This window comes from Stegostoma tigrinum, chromosome 7 (assembly GCF_030684315.1).
Source record: "Stegostoma tigrinum isolate sSteTig4 chromosome 7, sSteTig4.hap1, whole genome shotgun sequence".
NCBI lineage: Eukaryota > Metazoa > Chordata > Chondrichthyes > Orectolobiformes > Stegostomatidae > Stegostoma > Stegostoma tigrinum.
Window position 1 is genome coordinate 93,888,094 of NC_081360.1, and position 20,051 is coordinate 93,908,144.

General features: G+C 41.9%; 1 protein-coding gene across 3 annotated transcripts in view; it reads left to right on the plus strand.

The window, feature by feature from the left end:
• Window positions 1-20,051, plus strand: part of LOC125453929 (contactin-associated protein-like 5) — a 1,220,935-nt gene that overhangs the window by 1,047,223 nt on the left and 153,661 nt on the right. For 2 of the 3 annotated variants that reach the window (XM_048534087.2, XM_048534090.2), the window contains 2 exons: window positions 3,767-4,006; window positions 15,640-15,864. In XM_048534087.2, coding sequence (XP_048390044.1) covers window positions 3,767-4,006; window positions 15,640-15,864 — 465 coding nt within the window. The remainder of the gene's footprint in view (window positions 1-3,766; window positions 4,007-15,639; window positions 15,865-20,051) is intronic. The other variant, XM_048534089.2, reaches the window with a different exon arrangement.

The window sequence follows — 20,051 nt, forward strand, 5'->3', positions numbered from 1 at the left end:
TTGTGAGGCAGCAGTGCTAACTACTAAGCCACTATGTCCATTTTTTGGGGTGGGGAGATTGTAGAACACAATAAATATGTTCTAATTAACCTGTTCGGAAACATTCCCTGGATCAAAACCTCCCACAATTTTGTATTATCCTCTAAACCAACAATGGTTACAAGCTGGACCAACTACCTTTGCAGTGAAGGCAGAAATAGCTGGAAAAGCTCAGCGGGTCTGGCAGCATCAGTGGAGAGAAATCAGATTTAATGTTTCAGGTCAAATGACCCTTCCTCAGGCCCGAAACGTTAACACTGATTTCTCTCTGCTATTGTTACTGATTTACAACATCTGCAGTTCTTTCATTTTTTTTATCAACTATCTTTGCACATAGGATGACGTGAATTCCAGTATCTGAGGTACATGCATGAATTAAGCTTCATAATTTTGTCATGATTATACTGTGGTACACTAAGAGCCCTTGTGACCCTGTGGTAATATCCTACATTTGGTACTGGAGGCCTGGGAAAAAAAGTCCCACCTGTTCCAGAGTTCTGCAGTGGATGCTGGGACAGGGAATAACTTGAAGAAGATAGATAATTAGTAACGAGGGGTAGACAAGGAAGTGAGTTGAGGTCAAGATGTGATCAGCCCTGATCGTATTAAGTTGTAGAGCAGGCTCAAAGGGCTGAATTGCCTACAGTTGCTTCTAGTTTTTATGGTCTTGTGCCATAATGTTTCCGAACAGGTTAATTAGAACATATTTATTGTGTTCTACAATCTCCCCACCCCAAAAAATGGACATAGTGGCTTCGTAGTTAGCACTGCTGCCTCACAGTGCCAGGGACCCAGGTTCAATTCCCACTTTGGATGACTGTCTGTGTACTAAATCACCAGTTTCATCATGAATTATAATGAATTTTCCCTGTGTCTGTATGAATTCCCTCCAGGTGGTACGGTTTCCTCTCACAGTCCAGATTAGTTGAATTGTCCTGTGGTGCCAGGGATATGCAGGATAGGTGGATTAGCCGTGGGAAATGCAGGGTTACAGGGACAGGGGAGTGGGGTGGTTCGGGATATATCCTCTTCAGAGAGCCAGTGGAGTCTGAATGGGCTGAATGACCTGCTTCCACACTATAGGGATTCTAGGATTCTATGATTCTCTGTGCAACTTTATCAGGTGCTGCTTCTGTTCAGTCTAGTGGGTATGGTGTTTTGAATTGAGAGTAGTTCAAAAGGCTTTGTTATTTTTAGAAATACATACATTTAAAATAGATGTTAGATGGGCAATGTACAGGACAACTGGAGATAACTGTAACCAGATTATTAACAGGGAGCAGATGCCCTGATTTTGTGATGTAGGGCTGAAGGACCCAAGTGCATTTCCTGAAGTGTATTTCATTTGAGATTTATACGGTAAATAACAACAGTGCCCCATTTAAATGAATATCACAGAAGTGAATAAATCGATGCAAAACCAGAGCTCGCTTATATTGAGTAAAGACACAGAATATTTTTGCAGCTGATGGGTATGTTTTTTAACATACAAATGAAAGTAATTTTATTTGCACAGCCCCGTCACGACTTGCGATTGGTCAAACACGCTTCACATCCAATGAACTGCGTTGACATGTTCTAGGTGTAGTAGAAATGAAAGTATCAATGTTTATGTGAACACTCAGTCTCACTGTTGAGGATGATGACCACTTTACGTTATTAGTTGATGGATGGAGCTGGCACATTCAGTACGTTTTCCTTCTTGGGGAAAGCAGAAGGGCTGTCAGAATTTATTTAAGCATTTATGCCAGAATGGCACTTCACTTTGGCATTTTCTCCAAACAGGAACACCGCTGGTAATTTATTGTAATCCTTTAGATAGGCACATGAACAGTCAACCAAGAGTGTGCACTTAGAATCCCAGAGTGGGCCTTGAACCAAAAACTCCTCTAGTGTGAAAGCAGGCCATTTGGCCCATCAAGTCTACACTGACCCTCCAATGAGCATCTCGCCCAGACCCACCCTATCCTATCCTTGTCATGCCACATATCCCAGGTCAATCCACCTGGCTTACTCATCTTTCGGCTGTGGGAAGAAACCAGAACACTATGAAGAAACCCACGCAGACGCAAGGAAAACATAGAAACTGTGCTCAGACAGTCACCAAGGGTGGAATCAAACTTGCGTCCTTGGTGCAGAGAGGCACCATGTCACCCTGATCCTGTGACTCAGAAAGTGAAGTGAACAAAGCTGAAACTTCTATTCCGCCTTGTGTTTGGACGCTGATTCTATTTCGTCTCTCCAAGTTATGCTGCTGGAATTTGAAGAACCTTCTGAAAGAACATTGTATGTACAGTTTAATCTATATACACATTGTCTCAATACTGGATTGAGTTTCTGGATTGAGTACGATATAGAGTTTTTGCTCCCTTCAGCTTTGTTCGACCTAATTACGTGACTATCACTATCATTGCATTATCATGATATATCATTCTGATGTTGAGCCCATTATTTTGTCACTTGTTAATTAATTTGACTTTTGAAGATTATTAAGATGGGGCCTTGTTTCTACAGAACTTGAGCCGTACCAAGTTCACTTGCTACTGAACTCTGGAGCAGGCTACTATTACAAACGATTCAGTGACAAATGACATTACTTTCATAATGGTCCCACTTGGAACATCAAAGAGGTCGTTCAGTGGTACAGGTGCCCTTGGAGACAGAAAGTAGATCACACCCTTCGCTATAGACTGGTGAAGCATGGCTGATAGAAAATGTAATCTCTATTGTGATGAAAATCAAAAGGGCATTCAGCAATGAACTACTATCATTCAGCAAAAGGGCTAAACTTCGCTTAAAATGTCCCCTCCATTCCTGGATTAATGCTGTGAGGTTGTGGTGCTCTCGGACTATGGCAACCTTATCTTTGTAAGCTCATATGACATAAATCCAAGTTTCCACGAGTTAAAAATATTGACCCACTTTCAGGTGTCCCTTAAAAAAAGACAAGGGGCTGCAGCTTAATTATTTTTCGGTTAAATCCATGTACTTTAGAGAGTATTTCAGCGGTCACCCTATTTAGTTGTCTCACCGTACCTTACCAAATGCACTGCATTAATGAGCTACCATACTCCTACCATATTCTGGCACCATCTTATTACACACTATACCCAGAATAATATGGCACCCGGAATTCACTTGCATCTTTACGTCTGTGCTCAATGACAAGGCAAGATGGAAATCATATAAATCCTGTATCAGTAGCTGACGGGCAAAACACTAAAAAGAAAGGTAAGGTAAAGCAGGATGATCTGAGCATCCAAGTGAGTGTGCAATATCAGAGAGAGTGAAACGACCAGAGAAGCTCTCCATGCCATTCCTAATTGCACAGTGATAGTTGCCAGTACAATGTTGAAGTGCCCTAATGACCAAATCGGAATGGGACTGGAAGTCAGAAGGTTAAATTTGGATATTTAGATTTGGATATTTAGCCAACTCTTTTTAATTGAGAAACACCTACTACTTTATAGTGCTAGTGGGAAGGAATCATAGAATCCCTACAGTGTGGAAGCAGGCCATTTGGCCCCTCAAGTTCACACTGTCCCTTGACCAGGACGAGTCTCATTTCTGATCTTGCTTCAAGCTTTAATTTAGTTTTCATGGTTTTGGGATCCATGGTCTAAAAACTATGAAGTGATCTGTATTGCATTGTGTTTTCCATGATTTTCTAAATGCTGACCTAAAGTTAGATGAAGTGCCATACTAATTCCCAGTCATTTAATTGTAGGAGGCACAGCCTCAAGACAGAAAGGATTCCTCGGATGCATTCGCGCTTTGCAAGTGAATGGAGTGAACCTTGACCTTGAAGAACGTGCTAAGATGACCCCTGGAGTTAATCCAGGATGTCCGGGGCACTGTACAAGCTATGGCAACCTGTGCCACAATGGAGGACAATGTATAGAGAAATATAACGGTTATTCATGCAACTGCACTCCCTCTGCTTATGATGGACCATTCTGCAAAAAAGGTAATAATGGAGCATCTTAAATTTAAATGCAGACTCTCCACCTTATCTTTCTATTTCTATTTATTCATAAATATATTGATATATATATATATATATATATATATATATAATTTCTATTTAACCATTTTAACAAAACCTATCAACACAAAAATGAACATTTTATAAATATTTGACATACAACCATCTCCCAAAGTTTTACATACCCTCCCAAGCCACAGTCCTCAGAACTTCTCATTCCTGTTAATTATTTTATAATCAGAAGATTTAGAAGTATGAAACAGATGGCAAAAAGTGGAAATGAGGTGAGAATGAACTTAACAACAGAACTGAAAGATGGTAATGAACAGAGCAGACTGTAATTGAGATAAAGTACTCTATGCCTGAGCTCTATCAGGATACTTAATATTTTGAGAGTGATGTGGAATAGAGTAGAAAAAGTGCTTGTGGATGGAATGGGTTTTTATTGACCAGATGCTTGTTCCTTCCTCCACACTAATCTTCATCCCTTTTAGTTCTTGTTTTGTAATAGTTAACCACTGAACCATGAGAAATAGAAGCCTTTGACAGAGTAGAATTAATAGATGAGTTTTTTTATCTGAATTCTTATTGCTGTTCGCTTGCAGCATACATCATTAAAAAGGATGTTGCAACAAATGCAGCAGGAACTTTTCTCACAGCTAAGTCCCACGAATGGCAATGAGAGTAGTTCCAGACAAGCTGCGCTACTATCCGACCCCACCACCCAAGACATTTTCCCTTCCCCACCCTTGTCTGCCTTCCTGAGAGACCACTCTCTCCATGACTCCCTTGTCAGCTCCACACTCCCCTCCAACCCCACCACACCCGGCACCTTCCCCTGCAACCGCAGGAAGTGCTACACTTGCCTCCACACCTCCTCCCTCACCCCCATCACAGGCCCCAAGGTGACTTCCTGTTATTAAGCAGATGTTCACCTGCACATCCGTCAATGTAGTATACTGTATCCATTGTACCCGGTGTGGCTTCCTTTACATTGGGGAAACCAAGCGGAGGCTTGGGGACTGCTTTGCAGAACACCTCCACTCGGTTCGCAATAAACAACTGCACCTCCCAGTCACGAATCATTTTAACTCCCCCTCCCATTCCTTAGATGACATGTCCATCATTAGCCTCCTGCAATGCCACAATGATACCACCCGAAAGTTGCAGGAACAGCAACTCATATTCCGCTTGGGAACCCTGCAGCCCAATGGTATCAATGTGGACTTCACAAGCTTCAAAATCTCCCCCTCCCCCACTGCATCCCAAAACCAGCGCAGCCCGTCCCCTCCTCCCTAACCTGGCCTTCTTCTCACCTATCCCCTCCTCCCATCTCAAGCCGCACCTCCATTTCCCACCTACTAACCTCACCCCGCTTCCTTGACCTGTCCGTCCTCCCCGGATTGATCTATCCCCTCCTCACCTCCCCCACTATACTCTCCTCTCCATCTATCTTTTCCTCTATCCATCTTCAGTACGCCTCCCCCTTTCTCCCTATTTATTTCTGAATCCTCTCCCCATCCCCCTCTCTGATGAAGAGTCTCGGCCCAAAACGTCAGCTTTTGTGCTCCTGAGATGCTGCTTGGCTTGCTGTGTTCATCCAGCTTCACACTTTGTTATCTTGCTTTATTTGATGTAGCTAAGGACTAAATAGTGGCCAGGGCTGTGGGCGAAGCCTTTTGCTCCTCCTTCAATAAAACATCTTGGGATCTTTGACCACAAAAATATTAAAAGGAACAGAAGTAAACTGTCAAGAGAGATAGTAGGAACTGCTGATGCTGGAATCTGAGACAACACGGTATGGAGCTGGAAGAACAAAGCTGACTTTTCAGGTCATCAAGCCTGCTGCACCATTTAATATGACCATGTCAGATGGCCTTCAACTCGACCTTCCTGCCCTTTCCCTAAATCCATTGATTTTCTGAGAAATGAAAATGCCTGTCTACCCTCGTCTTCAATGTACTCAATGATGGACCATCCACAAACTCCTGAAGAAGAGAATTCCAAAGATTCACAACTTCTTGAGTCAAGTAATTTCTCCTCATAGTCCTAAATGATCGTCTCCCTTATCTAACGACCGTGTGTCCATGTTTTAGATTCTCTTTCAGTATGTGCCCTATCAAGCCCTTTTCGAATCTCTTTTGTCACAGAAAGATTGCCTCTCATGCTTCCAAATTCCATAATTCTAAACTCCGGAGAATATAAGAATTTAGAGGAACATAGGACTATAGAAGAATGCAAGACTGCATCTGTGTTTAATGTCTCACTAAAGGACAGCACCTTGCTCATCCCTTATTATCAACTTGCTCGATGTCGTGTTGTTTTTTACATACCTCAGTATCTGAAACCTTCCCCTCATCCTCTCCCAAAAATGACTCTTGCCTATCTAGGCCAGGAAGCAGATAATGCCACAAGAGTCTGACACTTGAATCTTGGAATCCCTACAGCGCTGAAGGGGCCATTTGGCCCATTGAGTTTGCACTGACCCTTCAAGCGCATCCGACCAGACCCCGTCCACCATTCTATCCCTATAACCCCTCATTTATCATCGCCAATCCACTAAATCTGCACATCTTCAGACTGCAGGAGGAAACTGGAACGCCCAGCGGAAACCCATGCAGAGACGGGGAGAATGTGTAGGAATTGAACCTTAGTCTCTGGCGCTGTGTGGCAGCAGGGCTAACCCTGTGAGAACAGAGCAGGTCACCGACATAGAGTCGTACAGCACAGAAACAGACCCTTTAGTCCAACTCGTCCATGCCGACCAGATATCGTAAAATGATCTAGTCCCATTTGCCAACATTTGTCCCATATCCCTCTAAACCCTTCCTATTCAAATATTTGTACCAGCCTCCATCACTTCGTGTGACAGCTTGTTCCATACACACACTACTCTCTGGGTGAAAACGTTGCCCCTTTTAAATCTGTCCCCTCTTACCTTAAACCTACATCCTTTCAGTGAGAACAGACAAAACGGGCTCAGAAACCATAACCACTCTCCCCTACATCAAAGACATTTCCGAAATGACTGCCAGACTACTCGGACCCCTTGGCATCAGGGTAGCCCACAAACCCACCAACACACTAAAACAGCAGCTAATGAACTTAAAAGACCCTATACAGACAACAAATAAAACGAACGTCATCTACAAAATACCTTGCAAGAATTGTGACAAACACTACATTGGACAAACTGACAGGAAGCTAGCCACTAGGATACATGAACATCAACTAGCCACAAAACGACATGACCCACTATCACTCGTATCCTTACATACAGATAAGGAAGGACACCACTTTGATTGGGACAACACATCCATCCTAGGACAAGCCAAACAGAGACATGCATGAGAATTCCTAGAAGCATGGCATTCCCACCAGAATTCCATCAACAAACACATTGACTTGGAGCCAATCTACCATCCCCTGAGAAAAAGAACAGGAAATGACATCACCAACCCAAGGAAACCTAACCAGAGAAATAGAAAGCAGGACATAACACCAGCGCTTCATCGGAGGCTCACTGATGATGTTACCTAGAATGGTGATGAAATGTCTGAAAACTAACCTTCCAGCTCAGCGAGCAAACTCACATCCAGTACATCCTTCAGTTTTTGGACTTACCCACCTCAGGGAAAATACCTTGTCTATTTACATTATCCATACCCCTCATGATTTACTGAACCTCTATAGGGTCACCATTCAGCCTCTGACACTCCAGGGAAAATAACTCCCAGCTTAGATAGCCCCTACCTACATCTCAAACCCTCCAACCTCTGGCAACATCCTTGTAAATCTTTTCTGAACTCTTACACGTTTCACAACGTCCTTCCTATAGCAGGGAGACTAGAGTTCTAAACAGTATTCCAAATGTGATGTAACCAATGTTTTGTACAGCTGCAAAATGACATCCCAACTTCTATACTCAATGCACTGACCAATAAAAGCGAGCCTACTGCCCTCTTCACTCTCCTATTTACCTGTGACTCGATTTTCACGGAACTATGAGTGTGCACTCCAAGGTCTTTTCATTGAACAATGCACCCCAGGCCCTTACCGTTAAGAATATAAGTGCTGCCCCGATTAGCCTTTCCAAAATGAAGCACCACATATTTATCCAGATTAAACTCCATCTGCCACTCTTCAGCCCATTTTGGCCCATCTAATCAACATCCTGTTCTACCCTGAGGCAACCGTCTTCGCTATCCACTGCCCTTCCATTTTTGGTATCATCTGCAAATTTACAAAGTATACCTCCTATATTCATCATGGTCCATTCCTATCCTAGTCCCTAATCACTGCAATCCAAAATTGCCTTAATTTAAAAATTCTTTAACTCTTCAAATCTTCTATGACCTTGCTCCTTCCTTTTTCTCTGCTGTTCAGAAGATTTGAAAGAAAAGCCTTAAAGATGAAGAACAGTAAGTGAAAAGAGTTTGGAGAGGGAATTTCAGAGTTGAGGGTCTAGACAACAGAAGACTTCTCTGCAAAGGGTAAAGCAGTCAAACTTGAGAATATACAAGAATTTAGAATTGAGGAAGTATTAAGGTCTCTGGGGATTGTGAGTCTAGTGAAGGAGAAATAGTGAGGAAGAGAATCAGCGAGCAATTTGTGAACAAATATGAAATTGTGAAATTGTAAGTGATACCAATATCTAAATCAAGATGAGTATAGGTCATTAAATACATGGATGACAAGCAAGATACTGTTTTTCAATGTCCTCCTTTTCAAATGTGCTTCTGTTCAATTACGCCAATGTGAAACTCTTTGAGCAAGAACTTTTAAAATGCTGCAACCATTTTGCACGAAAAATCAAACAAAAGAGTGTTTCAACAATAAGCCCATTTTGTCTCCCCAAACAGTAATGGGAGGAATCAATTTCCACACTGACTTCTGTTACAGTCCTGTGCAGAAAAGCAAGCTCTCATTTTGTCTAGTTTTGTAGCAGCAATTATCATTAACAGTAATCCCTTAATGTGTTGATCACACCACAATAAAGCAGGGGAAATGATTATTACAGGTTTATTAAGAGAACCAATCTTCAATTAATTACTGAGAAATCATAAATCAAACATCTAAGATTGAATTAATGGCTATAGTAACATCTTCCTGGCCTCAAGTCACTTATTTTGGGAGAAGAATAGAATGAATCTATCTCTAAAGCTTTACTGATTTAGATTACATTTTCATTCTGTAGAAGGATCTTTAATGTGCATAGGTTCTCCTTCAATATAATTGCTGTTCGTGTGATGTTCTGTAATTGTTTGAAAAGAGATGCTGAGTGAAAGGTAGCAAATAGACCTTATGGCTATTTGCAGATGCTACAAAATGCAGGTTTGGTGTTTTGAAAAGCACTTTGTGCATGAGTTGAGTGTTGGGGGAGTTAATGAAAAGAAAGGTTTTGCACAGAAAGACCAATAACCAAGACTGTGTCCAACAGATGAAGACTATTTCCCAGTTTTTATTTGTAACAGCAATTGGACTCCAAAGAGCAGTTCTGTAGGCCACCCCTACAAAATGGAGGAAAAACATGAGACGTAAAGGATCCTCACATAAGCTAGAGTTCAAACTGAGCCCCATTACAACCATTGCTGCTTCAGAGCTCCTGAGAGTGATCAGGAACTGCTATCACTTACTCTTTCTCTCTGTACTCTTGTCATTGCTTTCTGCCTCTCTAGGTAGCAATGTAATGATTAGGAACTCAGTATATGTCCCTTGGATGAACATAAACTGAGATCCTACAACCACAGGGCACAGCTGACTAGGAGGTCACTGTAGTTTGCCACTTGTCAATTGATAAGCTTAGAATTTTGATTTGAGAAGCATGTTTTTTTAATGAATCCCATTTGCCATGCATTGATGGTTCAGTGTTCCCCTTAGGCATAAATCCTTCAGAAATGTGAAATCAGTTGGGGTATAATTAAATGCAACAGTGGTGAAGTTCTTGGAATTTTAAGCACAGCATGTCATGTGCATTATGATTTTCAGTGTATCCAACATTTTTTACATTGGCTCACCAGCGTTCCAACTGAAGGTGTCCCTATTCATGGCCAAAGTTGGAATGGCAAGCTTCTATCAGTTGAGCCGTTTGTTGGGGCTGTTGTTAATTGTACCTCGCAGGCACCCATCATCTCATGAATATCCAGTGTTAGTCACCTAACCATTTGCCAATGCAAGGCAAGTAAAATCACATTGGGTTGAAGCTTACCAGAAATCAACTATTTGTCGTTTATGTTACGTTTCATGAAGGGGTCTGTCTGTGACATCTGGTACCTTTCTTGGTTTATCAATGCATGTCACCTCATTAACAAATACCAAGACCCAGCAATGCTTCTTTTATCCAGTGCTAGCCTGATTCACTTGCCATTGCCGGGAGTACTTGCCACTGCCAAGGCATCCCACGATTCCTGGTCCCAGCAATGTATCAAAAGGCTGTTGTACACGTAGTCAAATGCTGGCAGCCCGGACTTGCCTACATTGGTTTATGACATTTGCCCTGAACATGGCAGATAAGGAAAAATTGCAAAGTGAAAGGAGAGTGAGAGCTCCTGGTGAACGGGTTGGTGCAGAAGAGGCCTACTTTCTTCCAGCAGGAGCTACATTGGAGGCTACAACACCAAACACCGCCAGCCTGGTCGGAGAGTGACATCAGAGTCAGTGATGTTTATATTCTATGAATGAATGCACAAAAGAGTTTGACCCTGAACTGCATGTTGAAATACTCTACTAATACTCAGTCCAAGGGAAATTAAAGACAGACAATAATGTTGGCCAGTGCTGCCCATGTTGACTCAAATACTGAAAAAAAGGATTCTGCACTTTTGAATCCTGTACCTCATTGGACATCTGCTCTATGTGCTCAAAGATTTGTGGGTCAAGAATTCACTTTTCCAGTTGCCTGAAGGTCCAGTGCAGAAACCCATGTCTCTGAGTATATGTCATTCTCAAGTTCAAGGACAGTGGTTAATGCCAAAACTTCAAAAGTTCATTAGCTGAAATAGAAATTTGGGTGCCTTTTTTTAAACCATGAAATGCATGATATAACTGTAATCTTTTCCTTTCTCTTGCGTTTAATCTGCAAAGTTGCTGGTCCCAGGATTTTAAGTGTTCCATATACTTTGCCAGAAGCAGCTGTGCTTATTTGCACTTTCATGTACACTGAATGTTAAAGTAAAATCATCGTTTCCACATTGTGGCAATTTATGTAAAAATTACTCAATTCTAAAGCAGCCTTGTGCTGTTGCTTTCGTTATATTGCCCACCAACAATCACTTGACATCAGCCTTTGAAAGTAGAAAGCTGTAGCAACTGTGCAAACATCAAATTTGAGACTTTAAATGCCAATACTTTAATTGTACACACTTGAATTCAATTTGTACTTAAGTAAGAAATAGTAAATGCTCATCGATAATAGTCTTGCTGATTGATGGTTTTTGCCAATATTTTACACTTTCCTGGGTTCTCACGTTTGAATGCCCTACTAGATCTCTATAAAAGTGTACAATGTTGTTTGTTCAGACTATAAGTTGGCCACAGTAGACACACCCTTCACTTACAGAGTATGCCTGTCTTCAAAGCAACTGGTACCAATATCGCTCCTTTAATGCAGTACTGCATTCTCAAGGCAATTTACAGGAGCCTTACAAAAAACAGACTTGACACTGAAATGGTTTATAAAGGATATGGTTTATAAAGATCATAAGGGTCATAAAGAAGAGAGGTAGTGAGTTGGTGGACTGTCATGAGGAAATTTCAGGACTAGGGATTTATGGGGCTGAAAAGGAGAGGCAATGGCCTAGTGGTATTCTCACTGGACTGTACTCCAGAGACCCAAATAATGTTCTGGGGACCTGGGTTCGAATCCTGGCAGATGGTGGAATTTGAATTCAATAAAATATCTGGAATTAAGACTCTATTGATGACCATGAATCCATTGTCAATTGTCAGGGGGGAAAGAAAACCATCTGGTTCACTAATGTCCATCAGGGAAGGAAACTGCAATCTTTACCTGGTCTGGCCTACATGTGACTCCAGACCCACAGCAATGTGGTTGACTCCGAACTGCCCTCTGGGCAATTAGGGATGGGCAATAAATGCTACCTGGCTAATGATGCCCTCATCCTGTGAATGAATAATAAAAAAAGAAAATGCAGCTCAAAGCACAGCTTCTAACAGTAGAGAGGGGAAGATCAGGAAATCTAAAAATGACAGAATTAGATGAACAGGCTGATCTCAGAAGGTTTTCAGGCTGGATGAATTTATAGAGATAGGGATCAGGATGACGAGAGAAGTCACATTTCAAATTACCTTCATTATATTTTTTGAGAGATAACACCAAAAAAAATACAATTCATTAACTTGAGATGTTATTGATCTATACCCTTTCATATTGGGCCATTTCTCCATCAAAGTTATGGACATTCCCCTGGTATCTGCAAGACACCAGGGAGTTAAGGCACTGTGGCCAATGGTTGGGAGTGGTGAGCAAATGAGTGACACTGAGAGTGTGGTTAATGATGCAATAGAGTGTCAGTGGAATGATGAGTGGTAATTCCTCATTTGGTGGGACTTGTAGGAGTGATCCCAGTCTTCTGCAAGGTGTAGAATTGTCTGTTCATAATGGGCAAGAACAGATGCTTCAGTTCAGTTGCTTTTGTCATGTCCTTAGATAGAACATTGAACAGTACAGCACAGTACAGACCCTTTAGCCCACAATGTTGTGGTGACCTATTGTGCTACTAAGATCAATCTACCCTGCATACCCTACATTTTACTATCCTCCATGTGCCTATCCAAGAGTCATCTAAAGATCTGTAAAGTATCTGAGCCCACTACCACTGCCAGCAGTGCCTTCCACACGTCCACCACTCTCTGTGTGAAGAACCTACCAATGACATCTCCCTATATTTTCCTCCAATCACCTTCAAAGGATTGTGGAAGTGTACCACCCCAGTGATCTGGTGAAAGGTTCATTTACTTATAAAAGTAGAGGTAATGTTGCCACAGACCTACTTGAATATTGGACCAGTTGTCCATGAGAAAGAGAGGTCTGATGATGGTTTAACCTGAGGATCACTACACTTCAGGCAAGGTGAGAGTTTGAGTCCTTCATGATAAGCTCAGCTAGTGTGGGAATTGATTCCACTCTGTTGGTGCCATTCTGCATCACAAACCAGCCATCCAGCCAACTTAGCTAACTAAGTCTCTTGCCCTTGTACCCTCAGTTAAATGCAGAGGCTGTATGGACTAAATAGGAATAAAATGACAGCATCATGAACTTACTCATCAATTAAATTGAACATCAAGAAGTTTATCTAATTTTTGTCATGGTATTAGATAGACCATTATTGATTCCAATTCCTTGGAGATCATGTTGAAGAGATGGTGGTCAGTCATTTTAAATTGTATTCCAGATGCACCCACAGTTCGGGGAGGTGGTTCCAGAATTTTGACTTAGTGACAATGGAGGGATGGCAAAAAAGATCCAAGTCATGAAGCTGAGTAACTTTAATGAGAACCAGCAAATTCTTGTGTTCCCATGTGTTGCTGCTCTTGTCCTTCTAGGCATTAATGTTTGCAAGGTAATATGAAAGAATTGCCTGATCTTGGAGTAAGGTTCTGGAGACGGAGAGTGCCTAAAAGGGATCGATGGAGGCAGCATTGGGGAAGAGCAGCAGAGACTGGGGTTGGAAATAGTCAGTGATACGACTAATTGTTCTCACCAGCCATCCATATATCAAAAATTTATAGGAATCACCAGATCTTGAGATGAATCTTTAGCTGGTGAGTATCGAGTGACAAGAGCAACTAGAATTTATAACTAACCTTTAAAACATCTCAAGGCACAAATCAAACAAATATTTGATACAGAACTATAGCAGGAGGAGCAACTAGCAATGACTAAAATCAGGGTGAATGAGATAGAGCTTTAAAGAAAGGAAGAAAGGTGGAGCATTTCTTGTGAATGAAAAGTAGAAGATAGACAAAAGAGTGAGAGATGTGACTGGAGATAAATCACTTTGTGCAGTTGAAATACCAAGTTCTTCTTCAGATTTTAACAGTGTATCATTTTGCCATATCATGCTAACATCTTTATTGGAGGACAGAGGGAGCTTTGGTTTAACAGTTCATCATTAGTCTCCATTTTTCCCTGTAGTGTCAACCTGGATTATGTATTCAAAAACTCTGAAGTCAGGCTTGGGCGTGTAACATACTGTTGTAGGTAAAATAGTACAACTGTTGAACCAGGATAATAAAGTGTGAGGCTGGATGAACACAGCAGGCCAAGCAGCATCTCAGGAGCACAAAAGCTGACGTTTCGGGCCTAGACCCTTCATCAGAGAGCTCACTCCCCATAACCTGCCGTATCCCATGGCTGATCCACCTAGTCTGCACATTCCTGGATACCATGGACAATTTAGCACGACCAATCCACCCTAGCCTGCACATTATTTGGACTGTGATGCAAAACTAGAGTACCCAAAGGAAACACACGGAGACAAGGGGCGAACATGGAAACTCCACACAGTTACCCAAGGCTAGGATCGAGCCAAGGTACTGGGCTGTGTGAGGCAGCAGCGCTGAACACCAAGCCACCATGCTGCCCCAAACATATCATGTTATGCATAGAGAATAACTTCACTTCATAGAAGAGATAAAAAAATATAATTGTCAAAATTTTAAGTCCATGAGACCGTAATAAGAAATAGGAACAGAAGAACGCAGTTTGGCCGCTCAAGCCTGCTCCACCATTTAAATGGATCATAGCTGATTCCTCAGCTTCACTTTCCTGCCTTTCCTCCATATTGTTTGATTTCTCTACTGTACCTTGCACAGTTGCAGTGAGGTTTCCCTACCACTACTCCAATCCCCTTGAATTCCTTGTTATGTACTACACCCAATGTGCTAACTTTTTGTGTTTCATGCAAAAGTACCCTCCAGCTTTCTGCAGTCTTTTACTCCCATTTAAATCAAGCTTCTATGCTCCCTTCCAAAATGAACAACTTCACATTTTCCCACATTATAGTCCATTTGCCTTTTTTGAGATCAATACAATACAAGTGTTGCTGAAAAAAGGGGCATTTTTCGGCACCTCTTGTCGCCCTTAGAAGCAGTGATGTCTTCTTCATGATTAACCCTATGGTTTGCTCAATCACAATAGAAACCTCATAAGAGTAAATCATTATAGTGTGGTTCATAACAGGCTAACAACAACAGATTTCCATTCCCAAAGGAAGCGAGTGAATATTTAAAACAATCTGACAGCTTCATTCTCACTTTTACTGACACCTGCTGTCTATTGCCAATTTGTTTTTAATTGAATTCAAATTCTGAAACCAGCACAATTGAATTCAAATAACATTTTGTAGCTGTTTTGATTGCTGAGATGATAACTTACCCATAGAGGTATAAATTGGGAATCTGTCCTACTTTTATCTGTGATTCTCACCATTTACATTCGTGACACACTTAAGACTCAAAACGAGTTACAGTTTATTAATTCCCAAAAGGCATATTTATCTCATCCAGAATAAAGCTACCAATTTTGCTGGTGAAGGTAGATGATGAAATTGCTGTGTACTCTTATTTACACAACACAATCTCTTTTCTCACAGAAGTTTCTGCTATTTTCGAGGTTGGAACATCCCTCATCTACAACTTCCAGGAGTCTTACGGGCTTGCAAAGAACCTCAGTGCGCATTTGTCTGCCATCTACATGGACAGGACAATTTCCACAGAGAACACAGCTTTCAGCTTCCGAACGACACATGCACCCAGCATCCTGCTGTACGTGGACAGCTACCATGAGGAGTATTTGGCTGTGATACTGCTCCAAGATGGTAAGTTTGAATAAACTGCAGGTGTTGTTCATGCAAATCTTTGAATGTAATTGCACCATATTGAATATAAGGGATGCCTGTAGGATAGGGGAACATGGTGCTTATGTTACTGGATCAATAAAGCAGAGGTCTAGACCACGAATACAGGGACATGAGTTCACCTGTCAACATGGCAGCTAGAGAATTTACCTCAAGTTACGTAAACCTGAAAAATAATCCTTTAAAATCTACTATTAGCAATGGATTCTATGGAGCTACCAGCTTCATAGAATCCCTTCAGTGTGGAAGCAGGCCATTCAGCCCATTGAGTCACACTGACGCTCTGAAGAGCATCCATCCCAGACCATCCTACTACCCAATGCCAATAACTCTGCAATTCCCATGGCTAATCCATGAAACCTGCACATTCCTAGACACTATGGGCAAATTTGCATGGCCAAGCCACGTAACCTGCACATCTTTGGACTGTGGGAGAAAACCAGAGCATCTGTAGGAAACTAACAAAGACCTAGGGCAAATATGCAAACACATCCTTGATACTAACCTGATGCTGGAATTGAACTTGCCACATAAACACAGTGGCTACAAGAGCAGTTCAGAAGCTAGGAACACTGTGGTGAGTAACTCACCTTCTGACTCCTCACAGCCTGTCCATCATCTACAAGACACATGTCAGGAGTGTGATGGTTTACTCCTCACTTGCCTGGATGAGTTCAGCCCCAATAACACTCAAAAAGCTTCACACCATCCAGGACAAAGCAGCCCGCTTGCTTGGCATTAAATCCACGAGCATCCACTCGCTCCGCCACCAACACTCAATTGCAGCAGTGCTTACTATCTACAAGATGCACTGCAGAAATTCACCAAAGATCCTCAGACAGCATATTCCAAACCCACAACTACTTCCATCTAGAAGAACAAGGGCAGCAGACATATGGGAACACCACCACCTCCAAGTTCCCCTCCAAGCCACCCACAATCCTGACTTGAAATTATATTGCTGTTTCTTCACTGTTGCTGGGTCAAACTCCTGGAATTCCCTCCCTAATAGTATTATGGCTCAACCCTACAGCAGGAGGACTTGCACCTTTTCAAGGTCAACTAGGGACGGGCAAGAAATGCTGGCCATCCAATGACGCCCACATCCCACAAATGAATAGAAAAACAAAATTACTGATGGTATAAAGGTAGATAAGAGAGTAAGTTGTGAAGAGAATGTACATAGTCATCAAAGGGATATGGATGGGAGAAGTGAGTGGGTAAAAATTTGGCTAATTATGTATGATACAGGAACATCTAGAAGATGCTTTGATGGGAAGAATAATTAGGCAGCGTATTATTTAACTGAAGAGATTTGGAAGGATCTGGGTGTCATGGTACATGAATCAAAACTGTTTATCATGCTATTTTAATGTGCTGATGTGAAAGCACAAAGCAAAAACCACCAGGTTTCAGAATCACAAGAGAATGTCTGATGAGGAGTCTGGAATATTTTGAAGGAAGTTTAAAATCAGTTTGGCACTTTGAAATCTCACAGATACTGTATTGTAAATGTATTTTTAATGTAGCAGTTAATCATGGGGCTCTGTTCTGCGAAGATAAGTTGGCCATTATTCTGACTGCCATTGCAAAAGTGTTGGCATGCCTTATAGTACTTTTTCAGCCAGAGAAAATGAAATAATACATGACACAAATGTGATAGAAAATTCTTTCTTTAGACTGAGATTAAGCGTTAAGCCAGTTTAAGCTCCGAGTGTCTTTGGAAAGTAAATTGAATTTTGTGATTATTGCAAGAGGAATTGATATAAATGTTAGGAAATTTTGTTGCAATTGCACAGAGCCTTTGGGAAACCAAATCTAAACACTGTGTTAAGTATTGTACTCCTTACAGCACAGAAACAGACCCTTCAGTCCAACTTGTCGTGACGACCAGATATCTGAAAGAAATCAAGTCCCATTTGCCAGCATTTGTCTCATATCGCTCTCAACTCTTCCTCTTCATATATCCATCCAGATGCCTTTTAAATGTTGTAATTCTACCAGCGTCCACCACTTCCTCTGGCAGCTCATTCTATACACGCACCACCCTCTTTGCGTGAAGAAGTTATCCCTGAGGAACTTTTTAAACCTTTACCCTCTCAGCTTAAAACTATGCCCTGTAGTTTTGAACACCCCCATCCTGAGGAAAGGACCTTTTCTATTCACCAAATCTCTCATGATTTTATAAAGCTCTATAAGGTCACCCCTCAGCCTCCGACACTCCAGGGAAAGTAGCCCCAGTCTATTCAGCCTCTCCCTATAGCTCAAACCCCCCAGGCCTTGCATCATCCTTGTCAATCTTTTCTGAACACTTGCAAGCTTCACAACATCCTTCCAATAGCAGGCAGAACAGAACTGCATGTAGTATTCCAACCGTGACCGAACCAATGCTCTGTACAGCCCCAACATGACCTCCCAACTCCTATACTCAATGCACTGACAAATAAAGGCACGTATACCAAATGCCTTCTTCACTGTCCTATCTAACAGTGACTCCACTTTCAAGGAACTATGAACCTGCACTCCAAGATCTCTTTGTTCAGCAACACTCCCCAGGACCTTACCATTAATTATATTAAGGAAGGATATAATTGCCTGAGAAGTAGTTTAGAAAAGGTTCTTTCAACCAGTTCTGGAGTAAAGAGGTTATTTTAAGATGAAAAGATTGGGAAGGGTCCAGAATCCAAGTGACCTACTTGTTCCGTTACTAATTTATATGTTTGGATAAAGCACAAGATCCTGAGGAGATTTGACATGTAAATGTTGAGAGAATGCTTCCCCTTATGGGTAAAATAAGGGACACAGTTTTAAAATAAGTGGCTACCCATTTATTGAGATCTGTGGAACATTTTATTTTTTTCAGAGAGTTGTTAGTTATTATCTTTCGCCCTAGAGAGCAGCCGAAAGGGGTAATTGAATCCTGTTATGGTTGAGTTTACGTGGGAGTTTACTTGATTTAAATGGGAGTGTAAATTAGAAGAGAGTAGACATGAGAATTCATGCTGCAATGGTACAAAATGCTAGTGCTGCCTCACTTGGAATATTGCGTGAAGTTCTGGTCGCCCCATTACAGGAAGGGTGTGGAAATGTTGGAAAAGGTGCAGAGGAGATTTACCAGGATGTTGCCTGGTCTGGAGCGCAGGCCCTATGAAGAAAGGCTGAGAGACTTGGGCCTGTTCTCACTGGAGAGAAGGCGGCTAAGAGGGGATTAATAGAGACATACAAGATGAACAGAGGATTAGATAGGGTGAACAGTGAGAGTCTTTTTCCAAGGATGATGACTTCAGCTTGTACAAGGGGGCATAATTGAGGGGTGATAGATTTAAGACAGATGTCAGAGGCAGGCTCTTTACTCAGAGAGTGGTAAAGGCGTGGAATGCCCTGCCTGCCGATGTAGTTAACTCAGCCACATTAGGGGCATTTAAACAGTCCTTGGATAAGCAGATGGATGATGATGGGATCGTGTAGGGGGAGGGGCTTAGATTAGTTCACAGATCAGCGCAACATCTAGGGCCGAAGGGCCTGTTCTGCGCTGTATTGTTCTATGTTCTATGAGACTAGAGCCTTTAATCAGATCATGGTGTATCCAGTACTGGACTTCATTTTTTCTTTTTCCATTCATGGGATGAGGGCATCACTGGCCAGGCAGCATTTACCCATCCCTAATTGTACAGAGGGCAGTTAATAGACAACCATATTGCTGTGGGTCTGGAGTCACATGTAGGCCAGATCAGGTAAGGATGACAGCTTCCTTCCCTAAAAGACATTAGTGAACCAGATGGGTTTTTCCAACAATCGACGATGTCCACAGAGACACAGTTTATAGGCAGAGAGATCAAGGGCAGAGAGATCAAAAGATCATACAACTGATGTGAGTAGAGTGACAGACAGTAAGCATCTGCAGGTGACCAGGAGTGTTGGAAGGTGAGTAAAGTGTTAACAGCTGAATAGCCAGCGAAGGATGATTGTACACCAATTGCCAGACATGGATGTTCCCTCCCAGTTGGGGACTATTTCAGTGATCATGGGCATTCAGCCTTTGATCTTTGGGTAAATGCCCTTCAAGATGGACTCCGACATACACAGTGACACAGAATCACCGAGCAGAAACTGATAACCAAGTTCCGTACCCATGATGACGGCCTCAA